Source organism: Saccopteryx leptura, chromosome 6, assembly GCF_036850995.1.
Source record: "Saccopteryx leptura isolate mSacLep1 chromosome 6, mSacLep1_pri_phased_curated, whole genome shotgun sequence".
Classification (NCBI taxonomy): Eukaryota; Metazoa; Chordata; class Mammalia; order Chiroptera; family Emballonuridae; genus Saccopteryx; species Saccopteryx leptura.
This window is the reverse complement of record NC_089508.1, coordinates 80100526-80121119: the sequence shown is the minus strand read 5'-3', so window position 1 is coordinate 80121119 and position 20594 is coordinate 80100526. Positions and strand designations below refer to the sequence as shown.

At 45.1% G+C, this 20594-nt stretch overlaps 1 protein-coding gene and 1 pseudogene across 7 annotated transcripts; both read right to left on the bottom strand.

Moving 5' to 3' along the window:
- Nucleotides 1–3736: 3736 nt before the first annotated feature.
- CCDC32 (coiled-coil domain containing 32) lies at nucleotides 3737–19687 on the bottom strand. Of its 7 annotated transcripts, none has more exons than XM_066343809.1 (5): nucleotides 19550–19631; nucleotides 18877–18958; nucleotides 17392–17644; nucleotides 9564–9741; nucleotides 3737–4426 (listed from the first exon to the last, which is right to left on the bottom strand). In XM_066343809.1, the coding sequence occupies exons 2-5, from the start codon at nucleotides 18877–18879 to the stop codon at nucleotides 4288–4290; spliced, it is 573 nt and encodes a 190-aa protein (XP_066199906.1). In that variant the 5' UTR covers nucleotides 18880–18958; nucleotides 19550–19631; the 3' UTR covers nucleotides 3737–4287. The 7 variants fall into 7 exon arrangements, with proteins under 7 accessions (XP_066199906.1, XP_066199913.1, XP_066199908.1 ...); XM_066343816.1 differs by having other exon boundaries at nucleotides 9564–9720; nucleotides 19550–19627; XM_066343811.1 differs by having other exon boundaries at nucleotides 19546–19595.
- On the bottom strand, nucleotides 14023–16011 carry LOC136377277 (MICOS complex subunit MIC27-like; annotated as a pseudogene).
- Nucleotides 19688–20594: the final 907 nt, after the last annotated feature.

The window sequence follows — 20594 nt, the reverse complement described above, 5'->3', positions numbered from 1 at the left end:
GTGAGTAAAAAAGCTGTGGTGCCTGACCTGTGGTGGCGCAGTGGATAAAAGCATCCACCTGGAATATTGAGGTCGCTGGTTCGAAACCCTGGGCTTGCCCTGTCAAGGCACATATGGGAGTTGAAGCTTCCTGCTCCTCCCCTCCTCTCTCTCTCTCTCTCTCTTTCTCTCTCTCTCTCCCCCTCTCCCCCCCCCCTCTAAAATGAATAAATAAAAATAATTAAAAAAAATAAAAAATAAAAAAAAAATAAAAAAGCTGTGGTACATTTACACATTGGAACACTACTTGACTTTAAGAGAGAAAGAAATCATACCTTTTGTGACAGCATGGATGGACCTGGTGATTATTATGCTAAGTGAAATAAGCCAGCCAGAGAATGGCAAGTAACATATGATTTAACTCATATTGGAATCTAATGAACAACAAAAAACTGATGAATAGGAAATATTTTTGGGGCTTTCGCACCATTTGGGTCTGCTGCCCCGTCTCAGCCATATGTGGCCAGCATATTTAATGAATCTCCTCTTTTAATAAAACTCTTCAAAATCCAAAACAAACAGCCCTGGCCAGTTGGCTCAGTGGTAGAGCGTCGGCCTGGCATGCAGGGGACCCGGGTTTGATTCCTGGCCAGGGCACATAGGAGAGGCGCCCATTTGCTTCTCCATCCCCCCCCCTCCTTCCTCTCTGTCTCTCTCTTCCCCTCCAGCAGCCAGGGCTCCATTGGAGCAAGGATGGCCCGGGCGCTGGGGATGGCTAATTGGCCTCTGCCCCAGGCGCTGGAGTGGCTCTGGTCGAGCAGCAGAGCAACACCCCGGAGGGGCAGAGCGTCGCCCCCTGGTGAGTGTGCCGGGTGGATCCCGGTCAGGCGGTCAGGCGCATGCGGGAGTCTGTCTGACTGTCTCTCCCCGTTTCCAGCTTCAGAAAAATACAAAAAAAAAAAAAAAAAAAAAAAAAAATCCAAAACAAACAAACAAAAAAACGGATGAATAGAAACAGAGGCATGGTTACATAGAACAGACTGACAGCTGTCAGAGGGGAGGGGGCTGGGGACTGGATGAAAGGTGAAGGGATTAAGCAAAACACACACACACAACACAGGTACAGACAACAGTGTGGTGATAGCCAGAGGGGAAGGGGGCTGGGTAGCGGTGGTGGGCAAAAGGAGGATAAAAGGGGATGGAAAGAGACTTTACTTTGGGTGATGGGCGCATGATGCAGTGTGCAGATGATGCTTTGTTGAGTTGTACACTTGAAACCTGTATGGTTTTGTGAACCAGTGTCACCCCAATAAATTCAATTAAAAATAAAAAATTGAGTGCCTGACTGGTGGTGGCGCAGTGGACATAGCATCAACTTAGGACACTGAGGACCCAGGTTTGAAACCCTGAGGTCACCAGCTTGAGCATGGGCTCATCTGGCTTGAGCGCAGGCTCACCAGCTTGAGCGTGAGGTTGTGGTTTGATCATGGGATCATTGACAGGATCCTATGGTGGCTGGCTTGAAACCTAAGGTCACAGACTTGAGCCCAAGGTCGCTCGCTTGAGCAAGGGGCCACTGGCTTGCCTGGAGCCCTCTGGTCAAGGCACATATGAGAAGCAATCAAAGAACAACCGAAGTGACGCAACTATAAGTTGATGCTACTCATCCCTATCCCTGTCTGTCTGTCTCTGTCTCTCTCTCACTCACTAAAAAAAAGAAGAAATGAGAAAATTCTCTGAAGATTTTTATGGCCACCCAGTTCATTACTAGGAACTAGGCCAAGGTAGATTTAATGGTGGGTGCGCCAGGAGCACACCCTGAGCCCCAACTTCTGAAGGGCCCCTCAAAACCCCAACTTTACACTTTTTTTCTAATGATACCAAGTTTGATTTCATATGTGCAATTTTAACATTAATAATACATAATTTTTTTTTTAATTTTTTTTTTGTATTTTTCTGAAGCTGGAAATGGGGAGAGACAGTCAGACAGACTCCCGCATGCACCCGACCGGGATCCACCCGGCACGCCCACCAGGGGGCGACGCTCTGCCCACCAGCAGGCGATGCTCTGCCGCGACCAGAGCCACTCTAGCGCCTGAGGCAGAGGCCAAGGAGCCATCCCCAGTGCCCAGGCCATCTTTGCTCCAATGGAGCCTCACTGTGGGAGGGGAAGAGAGAGACAGAGAGGAAGGAGAGGGGGAGGGGTGGAGAAGCAGATGGGCGCTTCTCCTGTGTGCCCTGGCCGGGAATCGAACCCGGGTCCTCCGCACGCTAGGCCGACGCTCTACCGCTGAGCCAACCAGCCAGGGCCCATAATATTTTTTATTTAAAAATATGGTTAACATGTATTTTTATTTTCCCTGTCTCTCTTTTTTTAAGGTGCCCAATATTTTCTTCTGAGCCCAGGGCCTCAACCGACCTTAATCCGCCACTGGGAGTAGGAACCTATTATCCAGGAAGAAGCACCATGTAGTCGTGGCCTCAGAAACGTACCCGCGCCCTGGCCGGTTTGCTCAGTGGTAGAGCATCGGCCTGGCATGCAGGAGTCCTGGGTTCGATTCCCGGCCAGGGCACACAGGAGAAGCGCCCATCTGCTTCTCCACCCCTCCCCCTCTCTTTCCTCTCTGTCTCTCTCTTCCCCTCCCGCAGCTGAGGCTCCATTGGAGCAAAGTTTGTCCAGGCACTGAGGATGGCTCTGTGGCCTCTGCCTCAGGCGCTAGCATGGCTCTGATTGCGGCAGAGCGACTCCCCAGATGGGCAGAGCATCTCCCCCTGGTGGGCATGCTGGGTGGATCCCGGGCAGGCGCATGCGGGAGTCTGTCTGACTGCCTCCCTGTTTCCAACTTAAGAAAAATACAAAAAAAAAAAAAAAGAAAGAAAGAAATGTACCCTCAAAGCACCAAGGTTTGGCTTGTCAGAGGGCACGCATTAAAGGAGGATGACAAAGTTACCAGCTCACCTGCATTGGCATGCATTTGTTTTTACCTCCCCACTGCCTTGGAGTGTCTCTCTGGGAGGAATTGGGTCAGGTGCACCACACATTGTTCTGATAATTTTTAAATGGACAACACAAACTGAACAAGAACACCGTAAACAAGGAGGGAAGCACAGGCTCAGTCAAAAAAGCTGCGACAAGGCCCTGGCCGGTTGCTCAGCGGTAGAGCGTTGGCCTGGCGTGCGGGGGACCCGGGTTCGATTCCCGGCCAGGGCACATAGGAGAAGCGCCCATTTGCTTCTCCACCCCCCCCCTTCCTCTCTGTCTCTCTCTTCCCCTCCCGCAGCCAAGGCTCCATTTGAGCAAAGATGGCCTGCGCGCTGGGGATGGCTCCTTGGCTGCTGCCTTGGGCACTAAAGTGGCTCTGGTCTCGCAGAGCGACCCCCCGGAGGGGCAGAGCATCGCCCCCTGGTGGGCAGAGCGTCGACCCTGGTGGGTGTGCCGGGTGGATCCCGGTCGGGCACATGCGGGAGTCTGTCTGACTGTCTCTCCCCGTTTCCAGCTTCAGAAAAATACAAAAAAAAAAAAAAAAGCTGCGACAAGTAGCAAGCAGGGAACTATTCAAGCAGTGGTGTCAAATGCCAAATTCATATTTGCAAGTCTAATTTGGAACTTAGCCCCTTTGAAGTGCAGGAGGAAGCTCCGGAGAAACCACTTATGAAATAAAATACACACACACACACATAGAAACACCCACTTTTTCACACCTCTTCCATCCATTTTCCCTACAAGGAATAAATCAGACAAAGGAAAAGCCCAGGCTCTTTTTCTAAAGTCCCATATTTATTATGGACTTGTTCGAGAAGCCCCAAGTGGGGCTTGGACTTAAGGAGGCAGACCCCTTTCCTTTGCCCCACTCACCCCTGGCACGTTACCAAGGGAATGCTTGGGACACAGGCAGGGAAATCCAGAAGAGAAAAGGAAAAATATGGCTCACTTAACATATACAATATACACAGGGGAATCAGTTTCTCCACATACATTTTCACTTGGGTCCTTCACTAGATTCTTCGCATACTTCTCACCTGTAGCACCAGAGCTCAAACAAGCTGTGAGACATACAGGAAAGCAGTATTTTGATCCAGCATGCACTGGGTCAGTCATTTCATCCAAGACAGGCACACATGCCAGCCCCAAGCAAGTCCTCAAGGGCCCACAGCTGTCTGCTTTGCGGAGTGGAAGGCTGGGCTTTTTCCCTCCCAAGTTTTCTTCTTGCTGCTGCCATTGAGTTCACTGAGCTCTCCACTATTCCCTCTGGACTCAAGACAGCTGCTGCATGCGCACGCGTGCATGTGTGTGTGTGTGTGTGTAATTTATTGCTCCGCTGCTGCTGGCTCATCCTCAGCCACTGGCTTCTCACCCTGTGACTCTGGAGGAATCAGATACTGGACCTCCTCTGTACTGATGGCTACTTTGTCTGGCTGGAGCCATCTCTTGAAATGTTCCAAGGTGCTAGGAAAGAGCAAGAGAAAAGCGTGACTGCATCAGACCTCAATTACTTAAAGATTATTTCAGTTACTCAAATACTGCTTTGCCACCCACAACCAATTTCTTCCTACAATTGTTTTTCACAGCTAACATGGGAGACCAAGAAAGTCCTCAGACAGATATGCACCTGGCAGCTCCCAGCATAATTTACCCCCTGGTGAGCACTTTGGCTGTAAGCAGCAGCAGGTCCCCTTGGAATGCAGAGCCTCTGAAGACTTCATGCAACACTGAAGAGCTTATGCCTCAGTCCTTTTTTCCCCTCAGAACTGGAGAGGAGAGAAATTGTCAAGGGGAGGAAACATTCAAATAAATACCAAATTATTAGTGAGGCAGGAGACTGAGCATCTTGAAATTTCATATCTGAGACAGTCTGAAACTGTTACGCTTAGTTGCACTGAGTGCAATTTTGTTTGTGGGCTTTTTGTTTGTTTAGTTAATCCTATAGCAAGTTCCCCAAATGGAAACATCTGAGCAGCAAAGTCCCCCACAAAGGAAGGGCCACTATGCCAGAAGGCCCTTTTTTGTTTAGAACTGTGGAGAGGGGAGAAGTGTTCCCCTCTTACCTTCCTTAAGTACATAGGACTCACACTCTAAAGCTATCAGACATTCACAGTAAAATATGAATAACCAGAAATAATGTTAACCTCATTCTATGCTCTTCAATAGCACAAAGTCTCAAGCCAAGAAATAAAGCCATAACCAGCAGATTTAAGATACCTGTCAGTGTATGGGGGAACGATGTTGGATTTCACAGCCCATTACTCCCTTGCCAAAAGCAGATCATGAAGAGGGTGGCCTAGCTGGCCTTCATACAGGTGAAGAGCTGTACAATTTCCCTACAAACTGGTCTCTGTTTATATAAACTTTGACATTTGGAAACAAATGCATACCTACTGTTTCCTGGTGCTTGCTCTGAACAATGATGGAAATGTTCCCAGAAGTGTAGGCTCAGGGGAACTAGTGCCCACAGCTCAGGGGACTCAGACGCTACACAGGCATTTAATCTTCATCTACACCTTTCACAATTTTTTTTTAAGTGAGAGGAGGGAAGATAGAGAGACCTTTCCCCGCATGTGCCTCAACTGGGATCCAGCCAGCAACACCCACCTAGGGCCTATGCTTGAATCAACTGAGCTGTCCTCAGCACCAGAGGCTGACACTAGGACCAGCCAAGCCACTGGCTTCGAGATGGGAAGAGAGAAAAAAGGGGGAGAGAAGCAGACAATCGCTTCTCATGTGTACCCCGACCGGGGATCAAACCCAGGCTGAGCCAACCGGCCAGAGCCTCATAGAATTTTTTCAATTATTTCTATAAAGAAAGGAAAACCGTATTATTTTAGGTATTGATAAGTACACAGAAATGTTAGCAGGCCTTGGTGCTGATCTGATTTTAGAGAAAAAGAATTCCTAGTTGAGAACTCAGCAGGAGAAAGTTTTATCTTTTCTTCTTAGATTGAAGAGGAGGGAGATATTCAAGGTGAGAAAGAATATAATACTAATTAGTGATCAGGAATCTCTATATTTTCAAGTCTTTTGTGTTTGGGGCAGTTTGAAGTTCAACTGGGTTGAGCCTTTAGAAACAGAAAATAGCAAATTTTGTACTATTTTCTAAACCCTGAGAAGGTAGATGGCCTGACCTTAGATGCCATAGTGATTTCAGAAAGATCTTGGGGAATGCTGATTTCGTATTTAAGATAATGTAAGAGAACGTACTTTGCAAATTAAAAAGTAAAATGTAACTATGAAGTTTTATTCGCGTATTATATATAATTACAGCAGCAGTATCTTCATGTGATATCATGGGACTTTCAAAATCAATGTTTTGTTTGTTTTGAGAGTGACAGAGAGAGGGACATATAAGGGAAGATGGGAAGGGAGAGAGATGAGATGCATCAATTCTTCGTTGGGGCTCCTTAGTTGTTCATTGATTGCTTTCTCATACATGCCTTGACTGGCCTACAGCAGAGCAAGTGACCCTTTACTCAAGTCAGCGACCTTGGGCTTCAAGCCAGCGACCTTTGGATTCAAGTCAGCAACCCCGCGCTCAAGCCTGCGACCTCAGGGTTTTGAACCTGGGTCCTCTGCGTCCCAGCCCAATGCTCTATCCACTGTGCCACCTCCAGGTCAGGCACAAAAATCAATGTTAGTATGTTGTAAACTCAGGTTAAGTCATGTTCCCCTAACACCTTTGGTTAAAATTCAGGTTTTTACTTCCCTCACTAATTTTAATTTTGAATAATATGTTACTGAACTTAAAAATTCTGTTAGGAAAGATAATACTAATAATAGCTAACACTTACATAGTACATACCATGTACCAGGCACCATTCTAAGCACCTTATACATAGTAACTCATTAAACCCTCATAATAACCTTATAAGGTTTTCTTCACTTTACAGAGGAGGAAACTGAGGCACAGTTTACTTACCCAAGAACATACAACCAGTAAGTGGCAGAGCCATTTCCCCAGTGTTAGGCATTTCCCTGCTTTGTGGCAGAATGCCCTCTCTCCTTTCTGCATCTGGCCCACCTGCAGATACTTTTCAAGTCCTGCCTTTTTTCCTAGCACAAACACCCAGCCCATAGGGGCTCAATGGTTTCTCACCCCAAAGCATGTCTTTCACTTCTGCTCCCCTAGCTCTTCTCCTATGCTTCCTCATATTGTTAGTACATCCTTTTTTTGTTTTCTTTGTGGGGTTTTATTGTTTGTTTGTTTTTGTTTTTGTATTTTTCTCAAGTGAGAAGCAGGGAGGCAGAGACTCCTGAATGTGCCCAAACAGGATCCACCTGGCAAGCCCACTAGGGGGTGTTGCTCAGTTGCAACTGGAGCCATTCTAGCGCCTGAGGCAGAAGCCATGGAGCCATCCTCAGCACCCGGGGCCAACTTTGCTCCAATGGAGGCTTGGCTGCAGGAGGGGAAGAGAGAGAGAGAGAAAGAAGAGGGGGAAAGGTGGAGAAGCATATGGGCGCTTCTGCTTCTCCTGTGTGCCCTGGCCAAGAATCAAACCCAGGCCTGACCAGGCGGTGGTGCAGTGGATAGAGCGTCAGATTGGGATGCCGAGGACAGGTTCGAGACCCCGAGGTTGCTAGCTTGAGCGCGGGCTCATCTGGTTTGAGCAAAAGCTCAACAGGTTGGACCCAAGGTCGCTGGCTCGAGCAAGGGGTTAATCAGTCTGCTGAAGGCCTGTGGTCCAGGCACATATGAGAAAGCAATCAATGAACAACTAAGGTGTCGCAACCCACAATGAAAAACTAATGATTGATGCTTCTCATCTCTCCGTTCCTGTCTGTCTGTCCCTGCCTATCCCTCTCTCTCTCTCTCTCTCTCTGCCTCTGTAAAAAAAAAAAAAAGAAAGAATCAAACCCAGGACTTCCACATGCCAGGCCAATGCTCTACCACAGAACCAACCAGCCAGGGCAGATACGTCTTTATTTGTTATCTCACCCCAACTAGTTCCAAGGACAAAAAAAGAGTGTTAAACTTCCTTACATCTTTCCTCCACTCCTCCCCACCCCAGCACAATGACACCAAGCACAGTGCCTTCACTCAGTAGATAATTATGAAATTCATTCATGGCTCTGGCCAATTGTCTCAGTGGTAGAACATTGGCCCTGCATGTGGATGTCCCGGGTTCAATCCCTTGTCAGCACACACAGGAGAGGCAACCATCTGCTTCTCCACCCCTTCTCCTTCTCCTCCCACAGCCATGGCTCAACTGGCTCGAGTGAGTTGGCCTTGGGCACTGAGGATGGCTCCACCACCTCCACCTCAGAAGCTAAAAAATGACTCCGGTTACAACGGAGCAACGGCCCCATTCATTTAGTCTACACAAACTTGAGCGGCACCTGATCTGTGGTGGTATAGTGGATGGAGCATCGACCTAATTCGAAACCCTAGGCTTGCCCAGTCAAGGAACATACGAACTGCAACTATGAGCTGATGCTTCCCACTCCTACCCCTGCCTTTCTTTTTCTCTCTCTCCCTTCTCTAAAATCAATAAATAAAATCTAAAAAAAAAAATTATTGATTGATTTTAGAGGGGAGGGGGGTAGAGAGAGAGAGAGAGAGAGAGAAAGAAAGAAGGGGGCAGGAGCAGGAAGCATCAACTCCCATAAATGCCTTGACCAGGCAAGCCCAGGGTTTCAAACCGCTGAATAAATAAAATCTTAAAAAAAAAATTGAACCTGACCAGGTGGTGGCGCAGTGGATAGTGGATAGAGCGTTGGACTGGGATGCAGAGGACCCAGGTTCGAGACCCCAAGGTCATCAGCTTGAGCACAGGCTCATCTGGTTTGAGCAAAGCTCATCAGCTTGGACCCAAGGTCGCTGGCTCGAGCAAGGGGTTGCTCGGTCTGCTGTAGCCCCGTGGTCAAGGCACGTATGAGAAAGCAATCAATGAACAACTAAGGTGTCGCAACAAAAAACTAATGATTGATGCTTCTCATCTCTTTCCATTCCTGTATGTCTGTCCCTATCTGTCCCTCTCTCTGACTCACTCTTTGTCTTTGTTAAAAAAAAAAAAAAAAAGAAAAGAAAATTGAGGCCCTGGCCTGGTAGGACAGTTGGTTAGAGAATCATCCTGACATGCAAAGGTTGCAGGTTTGATCCCCTGTCAGAGCATATGTAAGAATCAACCAATGAGTGCATAAATGAGTGGAAAACAAATCAATGTTTCTCTCTCTCTCTAAAAATTAATAATAATCATCTAAAAAATTTAGTGGTTACTATATGACAAACACTGTAAGGCAATGGAGATTCAGAGGTAAGAAGATATAGTTCCAGTTACTAATTACCACTTTCTCAAGTACATTATGTATTTCTACTTAAAAATGAAGAGTACCCACAGCTACATATATCCAACCTGTGATCAAGATGTAGCTGGAGCCTTTGCCTTTTGGCGAAAATACCCTTTCTCAAAAATCTGCTGCTGTACTAAGAGCAAATAGAGCAAACTGACAAGATGATTTTAGCTCAGAAAAGCTGATGTTGATATCAACTAATATTTTGACTAAGATGTCCCTCTCCCTGGAATCTTTAAATAAAAAGAAATGCCCACAGTAAAACAGACTGTCACCTAGAGCTGGACTAGGAATTAATTACCTCTCATCAGAATCAAGCCCATCCATGAAAAACTCTGATGCTAACTTTTCCTGGAGGAATCGATCCCAGCATTCTTTCTTGGCTTGGGCTAGGGTTCGAAGCATGTCCTTAGAAGTCACTTCCTGATTTAAACCTTTGATTCTTCTCAGTTTCTTCTCTAAAGAGGGAAGAAACAGAACTTAACAAAGAAAGTGATTATGAAACTAAATTTAAAATGCAAACACAAACTTAAAAATGCTCTCACTGATGAGTATATCCACAATCCCTACAAAACAGTTCAATTTTTAAATAGGACAGATTAAAGCAAATGTACTATACAGTTTTCTTTTTCCTGCATGTTGGGCAGATAAAATAGCATAAGGTCTACCGGAAAGTTCTGTCTGTTTTTGGAATGAAACAAAATACAAATTTTTCTTACCGTCAATAAACTTTATTAAATAATATAATTGCTATTATTATTAATGATTTCTTGCCAGCGTGAGGACAATTTGTATATCCCATTTTTGAAAAATGTTTTATCTTTTCATGCAAAAAATTGAACCAGTGCTTGATATCTTCTTCATTTTTGAATTTTTTGCCCTTCAAAAAATTTTGTAAGGACAAAAACAAGTGATAGTCGGAGGGTGCTAAGTCTGGGGAATATGGTGGATGTGACAGACATGCTTCTGTAGCATTTCTTCCTTGTTGAAATTCATAAAAATTACAGTGGCGTAAATGAACTTTATCAGTAGCCATGGGTACACTATGGCTTCACACATAAGACTAACGTGAATCAGCTTTGTTTTAGTTAATTTGCTACGTCAGTATGTATACATTAAGTGATAAAAATAGAGAGGCACACATGTGCCAAATAAACATGTGCTTACGTGTCAAAACTTGTTGTGATAGAAACGGACAGAACTTTCCGGTAGACCTTATATATTATGCTCACTTTGTTAAAGATGGCGCTGCCCCTAGCGTGCAGAGGACCCGGGTTCGATTCCCGGCCAGGGCACACAGGAGAAGCGCCCATTTGCTTCTCCACCCCTCCGCCGCACTTTCCTCTCTGTCTCTCTCTTCCCCTCCCGCAGCCAAGGCTCCATTGGAGCAAAGATGGCCCGGGCGCTGGGGATGGCTCTGTGGCCTCTGCCCCAGGCGCTAGAGTGGCTCTGGTCGCAATATGGCGACGCCCAGGATGGGCAGAGCATCGCCCCCTGGTGGGCAGAGCGTCGCCCCATGGTGGGCGTGCCGGGTGGATCCCGGTCGGGCGCATGCGGGAGTCTGTCTGACTGTCTCTCCCCGTTTCCAGCTTCAGAAAAATGAAAAGAAAAAAAAAAAAAAAAAAGATGGCGCTGCCCACGTGGAAGCCCGACGCCCAGGTGATATTAGTTGCCATTCTTGCTTGGGATGGGTGTGATTATATTAATGTGTGTTGGGGGAGGGCTTTCGCACCAAAAGGTTTTAAAAGAAGAGATCACGTTGTTCTGGGGGAAGACATTACATTCTAGGAGGAGAGCAGATAAAGGCCACATGGAGGGGAGAAGCAGCCAAGATGGCAGAATGCTGAAGGAGAAGCCAGTCTGTGCAGAGTTTGTGTAGAGAGAAGGAGATGGGGAACAGAGGTGAATAAGGCTAGTGAGCTAGAAACCTTTGATCCTAGGAAACTCGGATAAGTCAGTAGTTTTGTGAGCACTGAATAAGTGCATTTTGGAGCCCCGTGTGTGTTTTTACTTGCCTGCCGGGTGCAAGCTAGGATTAAAGGTAATGGCCCACCAGTTCCTGGCTCCATTGTTTCATTACCGTATGTCCGAATCTAATGCGAACCTGCATGGGCCAGGTGGCTGTGATGGTGGCTGTGGCTACTGGCTTTACACTGCACAATGTCTTCACTCTACATTTTATCAAATGAATGTTTAACCCCAGAAAAGGGAAAAGTCATAGGTTCTCATAAGTAAACTGATGGCATGATTACTTCGAAATCTCAGAAGCCCAGCAAGTATCTCTCTCAGAAATGCCTGTTTTTCCTGCTTGACATGTGTATACATATTTCAATTCCTTGAAATTAGTCTCTCTGAGGAGTAAATAGTTTTTCTTTTTGTTACAGTGACATGAAGTGGTTTTCAAACTTCATGAGAAAGAACTAGAGAAAATGATGAGAGATCCAGTGGTTCAACAGACACTAAAACTGACTTGATAAGAACCCAATAATAAGAGATCTTAAGATTTTTATGTGAGATTAAATTATTGATTAAAGAGAAGGAATCTGGCCCTGGTCAGTTGGCTAAGCAGTAGAGCGTCGGCCCAGCGTTTGGAAGTCCTGGGTTCAATTCCTGGTCAGGACACACAAGAGAAGCAACCATCTGCTTCTCCACCCCTCCCCGTACCTCTTCTTTCACTCTCTTCCCCTCACTCAGCCATAGCTCGACTGGTTGGTCTACATTGGCCCCCGGGCACTGAGGATGGCTCCATGGCCTTGCCTCAGGCACTGAATAGCTTGGTTGCTGAGCAACAGAGCAGCAGGCCCAGATGGGCAGAGCATCGCCCTGTAGGGGGTTTACTGGGTGGATACTGGTCTGGGTGCATGCAGGAGTCTGTCTCTCTGACCCCCTGCCTCCCCGCCTCTCACTTAATAAAAAAAAGAGAGAGAGGCCCTGGCTGGTTGGCTCAATGGTAGAGCGTTGGCTGGCGTGCAGGAGTCCCGGGTTCGATTCCCGGCCAGGGCACACAGGAGAAGTGCCCATCTGCTTCTCCACCCCTCCCCCTCTCCTTCCTCTCTGTCTCTCTCTTCCCCTCCCGCAGCGGAGGCTCCATTGGAGCAAAGATGGCCTGGGCGCTAGGGATGGCTCTGTGGCCTCTGCCTCAGGCGCTAGAATGGCTCTGGATGCAACAGAGCAACGCCCCAGATGGGCAGAACATCGCCCCCTGGTGGGCGTGCCGGGTGGATCCTGGTCGGGCGCATGCAGGAGTCTGTCTTGACTGCCTCCCCGTTTCCAGCTTCGGAAAAATGAAAAAAAAAAAAAGAGAGAGAGAGAGAGAGAGAAGGAATCTCCCAACATTTTTTTTTTAACGTTCAACTTGTGGCCTGGATGTTGGAGCCTAATAAAAACAAACATCTTGAATCCCTTTGAGAGTAGTCCATATGGCTTCTTGATGATAGACATTTAATTACTCTTATTTTCATTTTAAGTATAACTGTTGAACAGCTATCCCCTTTTGAAGAAAGGTATCACATGAAAGGGTATCACATGTCCCTTCTGCCTTAGTTTAGTCTTGCCTTCAACTACAATATACTATAAATAAATGATAGTTTAGGGGAGGGGATGGACATCAAGCCCAGAACCAATAGAAATCTTATGATTTGTAGTCCTGTTTTCATTTCTAAACAAGCCACATTAGCTAGCACCCACTTATCAAAATAAGTACCTTTCTTTTTGTTGCTGGAAGTTATCACCAAGAGCTCATCCATGTAAACACGTGCAGATGATAAATGTTAAATATTTGAGGAATTTTTTTCTCCTTAAGAATATAAAAAGGATTATGTATATCTCATGTTGAACTGGCTAAATTTGGCAATAAAAACAATCTTCATATTCTGGCCTTGGCAGTCAAAGTGGAAAGTACTCTTGGGCTGGAAAAGGTCTTCCCCTCTCTGAGTATGCTGAGCTGTGATCAGCTGTGATCTACAATAAGTTGGGCAGGTGCCATTACATATTCCAAATCTGCCTGTCATTGTCTCCTAAACTCTACCATAGGAGCCAGAAATGGTTCTTATTTCCCTCAGAGAAGGAAATTTTAATCACCTTCTTACTGATTTTAGAAAATATTAGGGGAGTTTTAACTTTGAAACCAATTGAAATCATCACTGAATCATGAGTTTGTTTTTGTTGTAAAATATGGATATTTTACTCCAGCTCTGGGAAATAAGAAGGGGTGGGTGGGGATAGAAACACATCCTTCCACACACTATTCTAATTTAGCTGATATTAATTACAAAAAGCTAAAGCAAATATATACATGTTTATGTTTAAGTATTTCTATATACACATACATGTGTTTTCAGATTTTAGTCTTATAAGTGTTCACATACTCTATTTTATGGTTTTTTATAAACATCCTTGAAAGTCATCAAATGTATCCTAATACTACTACCTTTGCCTCTTCACCAAACATTTAATATTGTTTGGATTGTTTAGCTGTTTTAATCACTTAATGTGATTGGTCAAACTATGCATTAGATTAGAAGATATAAGGGATAAACTTGCTTTAAGCTATACCCTGTGTCACAGTTACCCATTACATGATTTTTTTTTTAGAAGCAACTGCTTCTTTTGTTTGTTCATTTTTTTTAGATTTTATTTATTCACTTTTAGAGGGGGGGGGGGAGAGAGAACAGAGGGAGGATCAGGAAGCATCAACTCCCATATGTGTCTTGACCAGGCAAGCCTGGGGTTTCAAACTGGCAACCTCAACATTCCAGGTCGACGCTTTAGCCACTGCGCCACCACAGGTCAGGCCCCATTACATGATTTTTTTCATCATTATTTGGAACTTCACACATCTTGTAGTTCTCCTTGCAGACTATGTCAGCTTCTAGCACTATACATATCTATACCTGGATGGGACTGCCTGTGATCCATGAGCTTGGTGGTCAGGCATAAACTGTGTAGCACCTGAGGTGGATTCTGATTTGGTCTTCATTTCAGAGCCACGTTCTGTTGGCAAAGCCACTGAGTGCACTTCAGGGTGTAAGTTGTTTTTGCAGGTACAGGGGATCCTCAGGTTACGAAACAGTTACGTTCCTACAACAGTGATATAACCCTAATTTTGGTGTAAGTGGAAACACACCCTAGCCTAAGTAACTTACCTATCCTAACACAGTTGTAAAATTATAATCTAGAACATAAAAACACAACGAAGCCACAGAAAAAGGAAAAGGACATAAATATACTATACTGTACACCAGGGGTCCCCAAACCTTTTACACAGGGGACCAGTTCACTGTCCCTCAGACCGTTGCAGGGCCGGACTATAAAAAAAAAACTATGAACAAATCCCTATGCACACTGTAGATATCTTATTTTAAAGTAAAAAAACAAAATGGGAACAAATACAATATTTAAAATAAAGAACAAGTAAATTTAAATCAACAAACTGACCAGTATTTCAATGGAAACTATGCTCCTCTCACTGACCACCAATGAAAGAGGTGCCCCTTCTGGAAGTGCAGCGGGGCTGGATAAATGGCCTCAGGGGGTTGCATGGGGCCCACGGGCTGTAGTTTGGGGACCCCTGCTGTACACTGTACTGCGTATTTTTCCACCGTGCGCAACCAAACTAGTTTGCCACGTAGTCCATAAGTACGATGTTAATGGCATAAGCCAAAACACTCTTGTCTCAATATTTTAAATTTTTTATGGGAGTAAGTGTCGGAAACTTGAAACATCATATGTCAAGACTGTCGTAACCTGAGGACCTCTGTATTTCTATTTCAGCAGACTTCCTAGCTAAGTTTTATTTTTAAATTCAGAAAGTGACTCTTTGGCCTTGGCCAGTGGCTCAGTGGATTGAGTGTGGGCCCAGCGTATGGATATCCTGGGTTCATTCCTGGTCAGGGCACATAAGAGAATTGACCATCTCCCCCTTCTTTCTCTCCCTTTTCTTCCTCTTCCCCTCCTGCAGCCAGTGGCTTGATTGGTCCAAGCGTGGCCCCGGGCACTGAAGATAGCTCAGTTTGTCCCAAGCCCATCAGCTTAAGGTGCTAAAAATACATCAGTACTCGAGCATCAGCCCCAGACGGGTTGCCAGGTGGACTCCAGTCAGGGTGCATGTGGAAGTCTGCCTATCTCCCCTCCTCCCACCTAAAATAAATAATTAATAAAATAAAATAAAAAGAGACTTTTTTGTTGTTGTTTTTTATCCACAATGATTTAACTGCGTCATAAATTTGCTGGCTTGTAGCATATGCCTTTCTCCCAGTTACCTTTGTAATGATTAAAGATTGAACTGGATAACAAACAGTTACTATACTCCTACAGTGGCCAGTCCCAGTGGAGCACCAATTTTCTTAAATCTTGAACTTTTTCTTGCTGAAACCAAGCCTGCCAATCCTGAAACTGCAATCACTCCAATTTTTAGAAGAAAATTTCATGGTGGATTCTTCAGATAAACATATGCATGTTTTCCAAATTGTTCTGTGTCCATTATCTCATTTTTCATAGACAGAAACACTGTTGCACCAGCCAATGCAACCCAAGCGCTGTAATGTGGATAGAGGCAAAACCTATTTGTAAACTACCAGGCTGCTCTTCCACATACTTAGACTGGAGAAGTGGTATAGTATATATGGGGACTTGCTCTGGTCTCACTACGGTTTTTCAGATTCCTCCTCTTTGGCTGCATGCACATTTATAGATGCAAACATTAGACCTGCAGGTATATTTGTCAGTTTTCCCATCCTAATAGCTGCCATGTCTGTGACCCATGAAAGTTTCTTATAACCCCCGGGCAGAGAGCACTAACAAGCCAAAGTGTTGCTTCTTCTCCTTATCATCATTAAACAGATGTTCTGACTACCACAAAATGAACTGTCAACCTCCTCAGCCATGGCTGCAAATATTACTATTCTATCTTTGGTGGCTTCCTGACAAATCTAACTTTACACCCTCATCTTTCTCATTATTCATCATTCCACCTATGTTTTTACATATCTTTTTCCTCCAGTAATAAACAAAATTCCTTGTCTTTAGAAGATATTTCTTAGCAGTTACGCAAACTCCATTCTGACTCTTCTGTCCTTCCTCAAAAGTTTCTTCCAGCCTGACCAGGCGGTGGTGCAGTGGAAAGAGCGTCGAACTGGGATGTGGAGGACCCAGGTTTGAGACCCCAAGGTCACCAGCTTGAGCACAGGCTCATCTGGTTTGAGCAAAGCTCACCAGCTTGGACCCAAGGTCTGTGGCTTGAGCAAGGGGTTACTCTGTCTGCTGAAGGCCCACGGTCAAGGCACATATGAGAAAGCTATCAATGAACAACTAAGATGTCACAACAAAAAACTGATGATTGATGCTTCTCATCTCTCCGTTCCTGTCTATCCCTATCTATCCCTCTCTCTGACTCTGTCTCTGTAAAAAAAAAAAAAAAAAGGTTTCTTCCTGAATTGCCTTTACTTCCTCAAATAATTATTCCCAGGTTTGGTTCTGTGACTCATAGATGGGATCTCATGAATGTTTAATAATAAAAATATACCTCAATTTTAAAGCATAGCAATCACTGCCCTAGACTGATATTTCTCTTTCCCCTTGCATAGGACAATATGAATTTCTTTTCGTTTACACTTAAGACCATAGGACAGGACAGTGAAGATGTGTTCAGGAAATACTAAAAAAATAAAATAGCTAACAAGAGGCAGAATGAATTTTATGTCAACATGCTCCTGTTGCAACAATCTATTTAATGTATCAGTTTTTCCAACTGTAGCATCAGAAATCCGTATGTAGCTCTGAGGTCATGAACTTTTCTTTCAGGATGGCATAAGGTTTGATACTTTTGAGTTAACTGAATATATGAGCTATGAATAGTAGGCAACAGGAACTACAGATTGCCAAGAAACAAAGCAGAATTAAGATAAAACAGAGGCAAGAGATGACAAAGTCTGTTTTAAGGTATTTATAAGGAATAGGGGGTCCTTCCCACAACCAACCTAAAACACCTCCTATACTTACACCTGACAGACACATATAGTTAGAACAAAAAAAATTTTTTTAAGAACAGAAAACCAGTCTGATGTAAAAAAATCTTCAACAAACGTCCATAAAGCCATCACTTGACAATTAAAAAAAAAAATCTAACTTACCTAGAGATGCTAAATACACTTCTGAATCCTGCAAGGGGGCCCAAGGCTTTATAGCTGGCTGAGTAGCAAAGTCTGGGGCCTCCCTCTGTGTGCATTCAGGGTAAGAATCTATAAAAGAGTCTGAGAAGGCATTTTTGGCACCATCTTCTTGGCCAGGATTTGGCAGACAGGAACAGATTTCAGCCCAAAGATCCGGGCCCGATTTTGTGGCTGTAGAGTCAATGCTCTCAAACATTTTCATTTGGAATTTGGGCTGAAAAACAGAAGCTCAAGTGAGTGAGGACTGGCTTTAAGGATACAGTATAAGTATGTAGTACTCAGATATGTTTACCTATTGACAGTAATAAGCTTTTAAGTTTCTCTTAAGACTCAAAATGTCAGCCTGACCTGTGGTGGCGCAGTGGATAGAGTGTCAACCTGGAACACTGAGGTGGCCAGTTCGAGACTTGTCTGGTCAAGGCACATATGGCAGTTGATGCTTCCTGCTCCCCCACCCCCATTCTCCCTCTCTCTCTCTCTCTCTCTCTCTCTCTCTCTCTCTCACTCTCTCTCTCCTCTCTAAACTGAATAAATAAAAATAAAAAAAGATTCAAAATGTCTTCTATTAGGTTTCTGTGTTACAGATAAAAAGATGCTAGAAAGGTAGTTGGGTTCCTCTTCTGGCTCTGCACTCAAGTTGTTTTCACAATGAAGTTTGTCTTTTAACATGGAATTTCTACAAGCCAAAAAGTGACAAATATTGAATGATTACACTTATATGAAGTACCTAGAGCAGTCAAATTCATAGAGACAGAAAACTGGACAGTGGTTGCCAGGGGTTTCTGAGATGGGGGAAGGAGAGTTATTGTTTCACTGGGGCAGTTTCAGTTTGGGAAGTTCTAGAGATGGATGGTGGTGATGGTTGCACAACAGTGTGAATGCCACTGAACCATACATCTAAAAATGGTTAAAATGGTACATTTTATGTCTGTGTGTTGTAAAACACACACACTTGCACATGCATTTCTGACATTTCCAGTAAAGACAATCATCCTGCACTCTTCTCCACAAACCTCCCAAATTCAACCACTCTGTCCTCAGCCAATTAATTGTTTTCAATAGGGCACAGAGTAAAGATCCATGGATAGTGCACAAACCCATGAACACAAGGATAATAAAAGTGCTGCTTGGTGAAAAGTGTCTCCCAGAGAGCACTGTCATCTGCAAAGGCCCATGTGCTCATGGCATGTAGAAGCTGGGCTTGTATGCCTGTGTCTTATTCTATTTTTCCTTTATTTATTCATTTTAGGGAGGAGAGAGAGAGAAAGCAAGAAGGAGGGGAAGAGCAGGAAGCATTAACTCCCATATGTGCCTTGACCAGGCAAGCCAGAGGTTTTGAACCAGCGACCTCAGCACTCCAGATCAATGCTTTTATTCACTGCCCCGCCACAGGTCAGGCTGTGTCTTATTTTAATAGCAGCAACACTGAAAGATACACGTGTTTACCATTTTTCAGATGAAGAATCTGTAGGATCCAAAGATCAGAAGGGTAATATGTCAGTGGCATATCACTGATATTCGGTGAATCCTTGATTGAAAACCAGACCTGTGACACTCCAAAATTAATGTTTTTACCCGACACTATTCTGCCTGAATGCGGATATACTACTGAAAGTAGCCCAAGAGGTAGGTGGTAAGGCCCACGCACAGCACGTAGGGGCTTACATAACAATCTAGTTTTACCCGAGGGGTTGACACCTTCTCACAGGAGGGGCCTTTGAGATTAGGAAGGCTGCCTGGGGAAAGGTTTCAATAATTCCAGGAGAGCCCAACCAGTGCAAGGGCCGGAAGTAAAAGGGGCAGATATGTGCAGCAGCCCTGAATGAACTGATGCCAGGGCCACAATGAACCCCCACCCCCATCCCAAAATCGTTTAAACGCACCCAAACCAAATATCTGCTCACACCAGAGGGAGGCCCAGTCCCCCGTCCCCATTAGGAAATCCAGAACGACGCAGGGAACTTTGGTGTCCAGACCCCAGGCCTCAGTCACTCTGGCCTCAAGGACTGGCAGAGCAGGATGAGTCAGGCTCCGAGGCCTCTCTGTGGTATTACAAGACAGGATAAGGCCGGAGCCGAGGATACAAAATGCTGGGTCCCTCCCGTCCATCCTCACCTACCGCAACCGCCTGCCCAGCAGCCCGCAAAACCCTCAGCTCTGGTCTGTCTCTGCCAGCCGGAAAGAAGTGGTAGGCGGAGTCTCCGGGTGACGGATCCTGGAAGTCCTCCAACCACCGCCCGAACTGGCGATGTTCTGTGCGTCGATAGGTCGAGTGGATGAGGAAGTGAAGAGCCGAGTGCAAGGAAGCGGTGGGCGGGTTTGTTGTTGCCTGGAAAAGGTGGAGTCAACTTCTCCCCGGCTCTACTTCCCCCGGAGCTAAATTGATTTCTTTTCCAGCCTTGCGGACTGTGCCCTCTACTCATAACCTGCTCGAATGAGGAAGCCCTGTTTTCAAGGACTTTGACTTTTCTTGGTTCCCTAATCAAGTTCATCTCCTCAGCAAATGTCTGAGTGGGTGTTTGTCTCCGATAACTTCAACCTTTCGCACCCCAGTTAGAGCATTCTGCAGCTCCGACTGGGAAGTAGGAGACTTCTTACCTTACAGGAGACCAATGTCCCATTCAAGTTATGAAGCTTCCCGCACTTATTTAGTCAATAGAGACCAAGTCCCTGCTGTGTTCTAGGCATTGTGTTAATACAAGACTGTCTTGGCATGGGTCCTAGAGGTCTTTAGAACTTAGTGTAAGAGGGTGTGCCATGGGACCCTCTCTCGCTAAAAAACAAAAACAACACTTTGAGAGACAGGAAGGGAGAGAAATGAGAAGCATCAACTCGAGGTTGTTGCACTTTAGTTGTTCATTGATTTCTTTCTCATACATGCCTTGATCAGGGGGCTCCAGCTGAGCCAGTGACCTTTGGGCTCAAGCCCTCGCCCATGGGGTTTCAAATCTGAGTTTCTCAACATCCCTCTATTTTGGACTCAGCATCCCAGGTGGATGCTCTACATTGCGCCACCGCCTGGTCAGGCCAGAAAAACAAACAAACAAACAAACAAACAAACAAACAAAACCTTTTTAAAAGAAGATGTCCTTTGATATCTTTTACGGGGGTTATCAGTATGCTTAGATGCAACTCTTACTACCCCTACAGCCCCAATTTCCCGG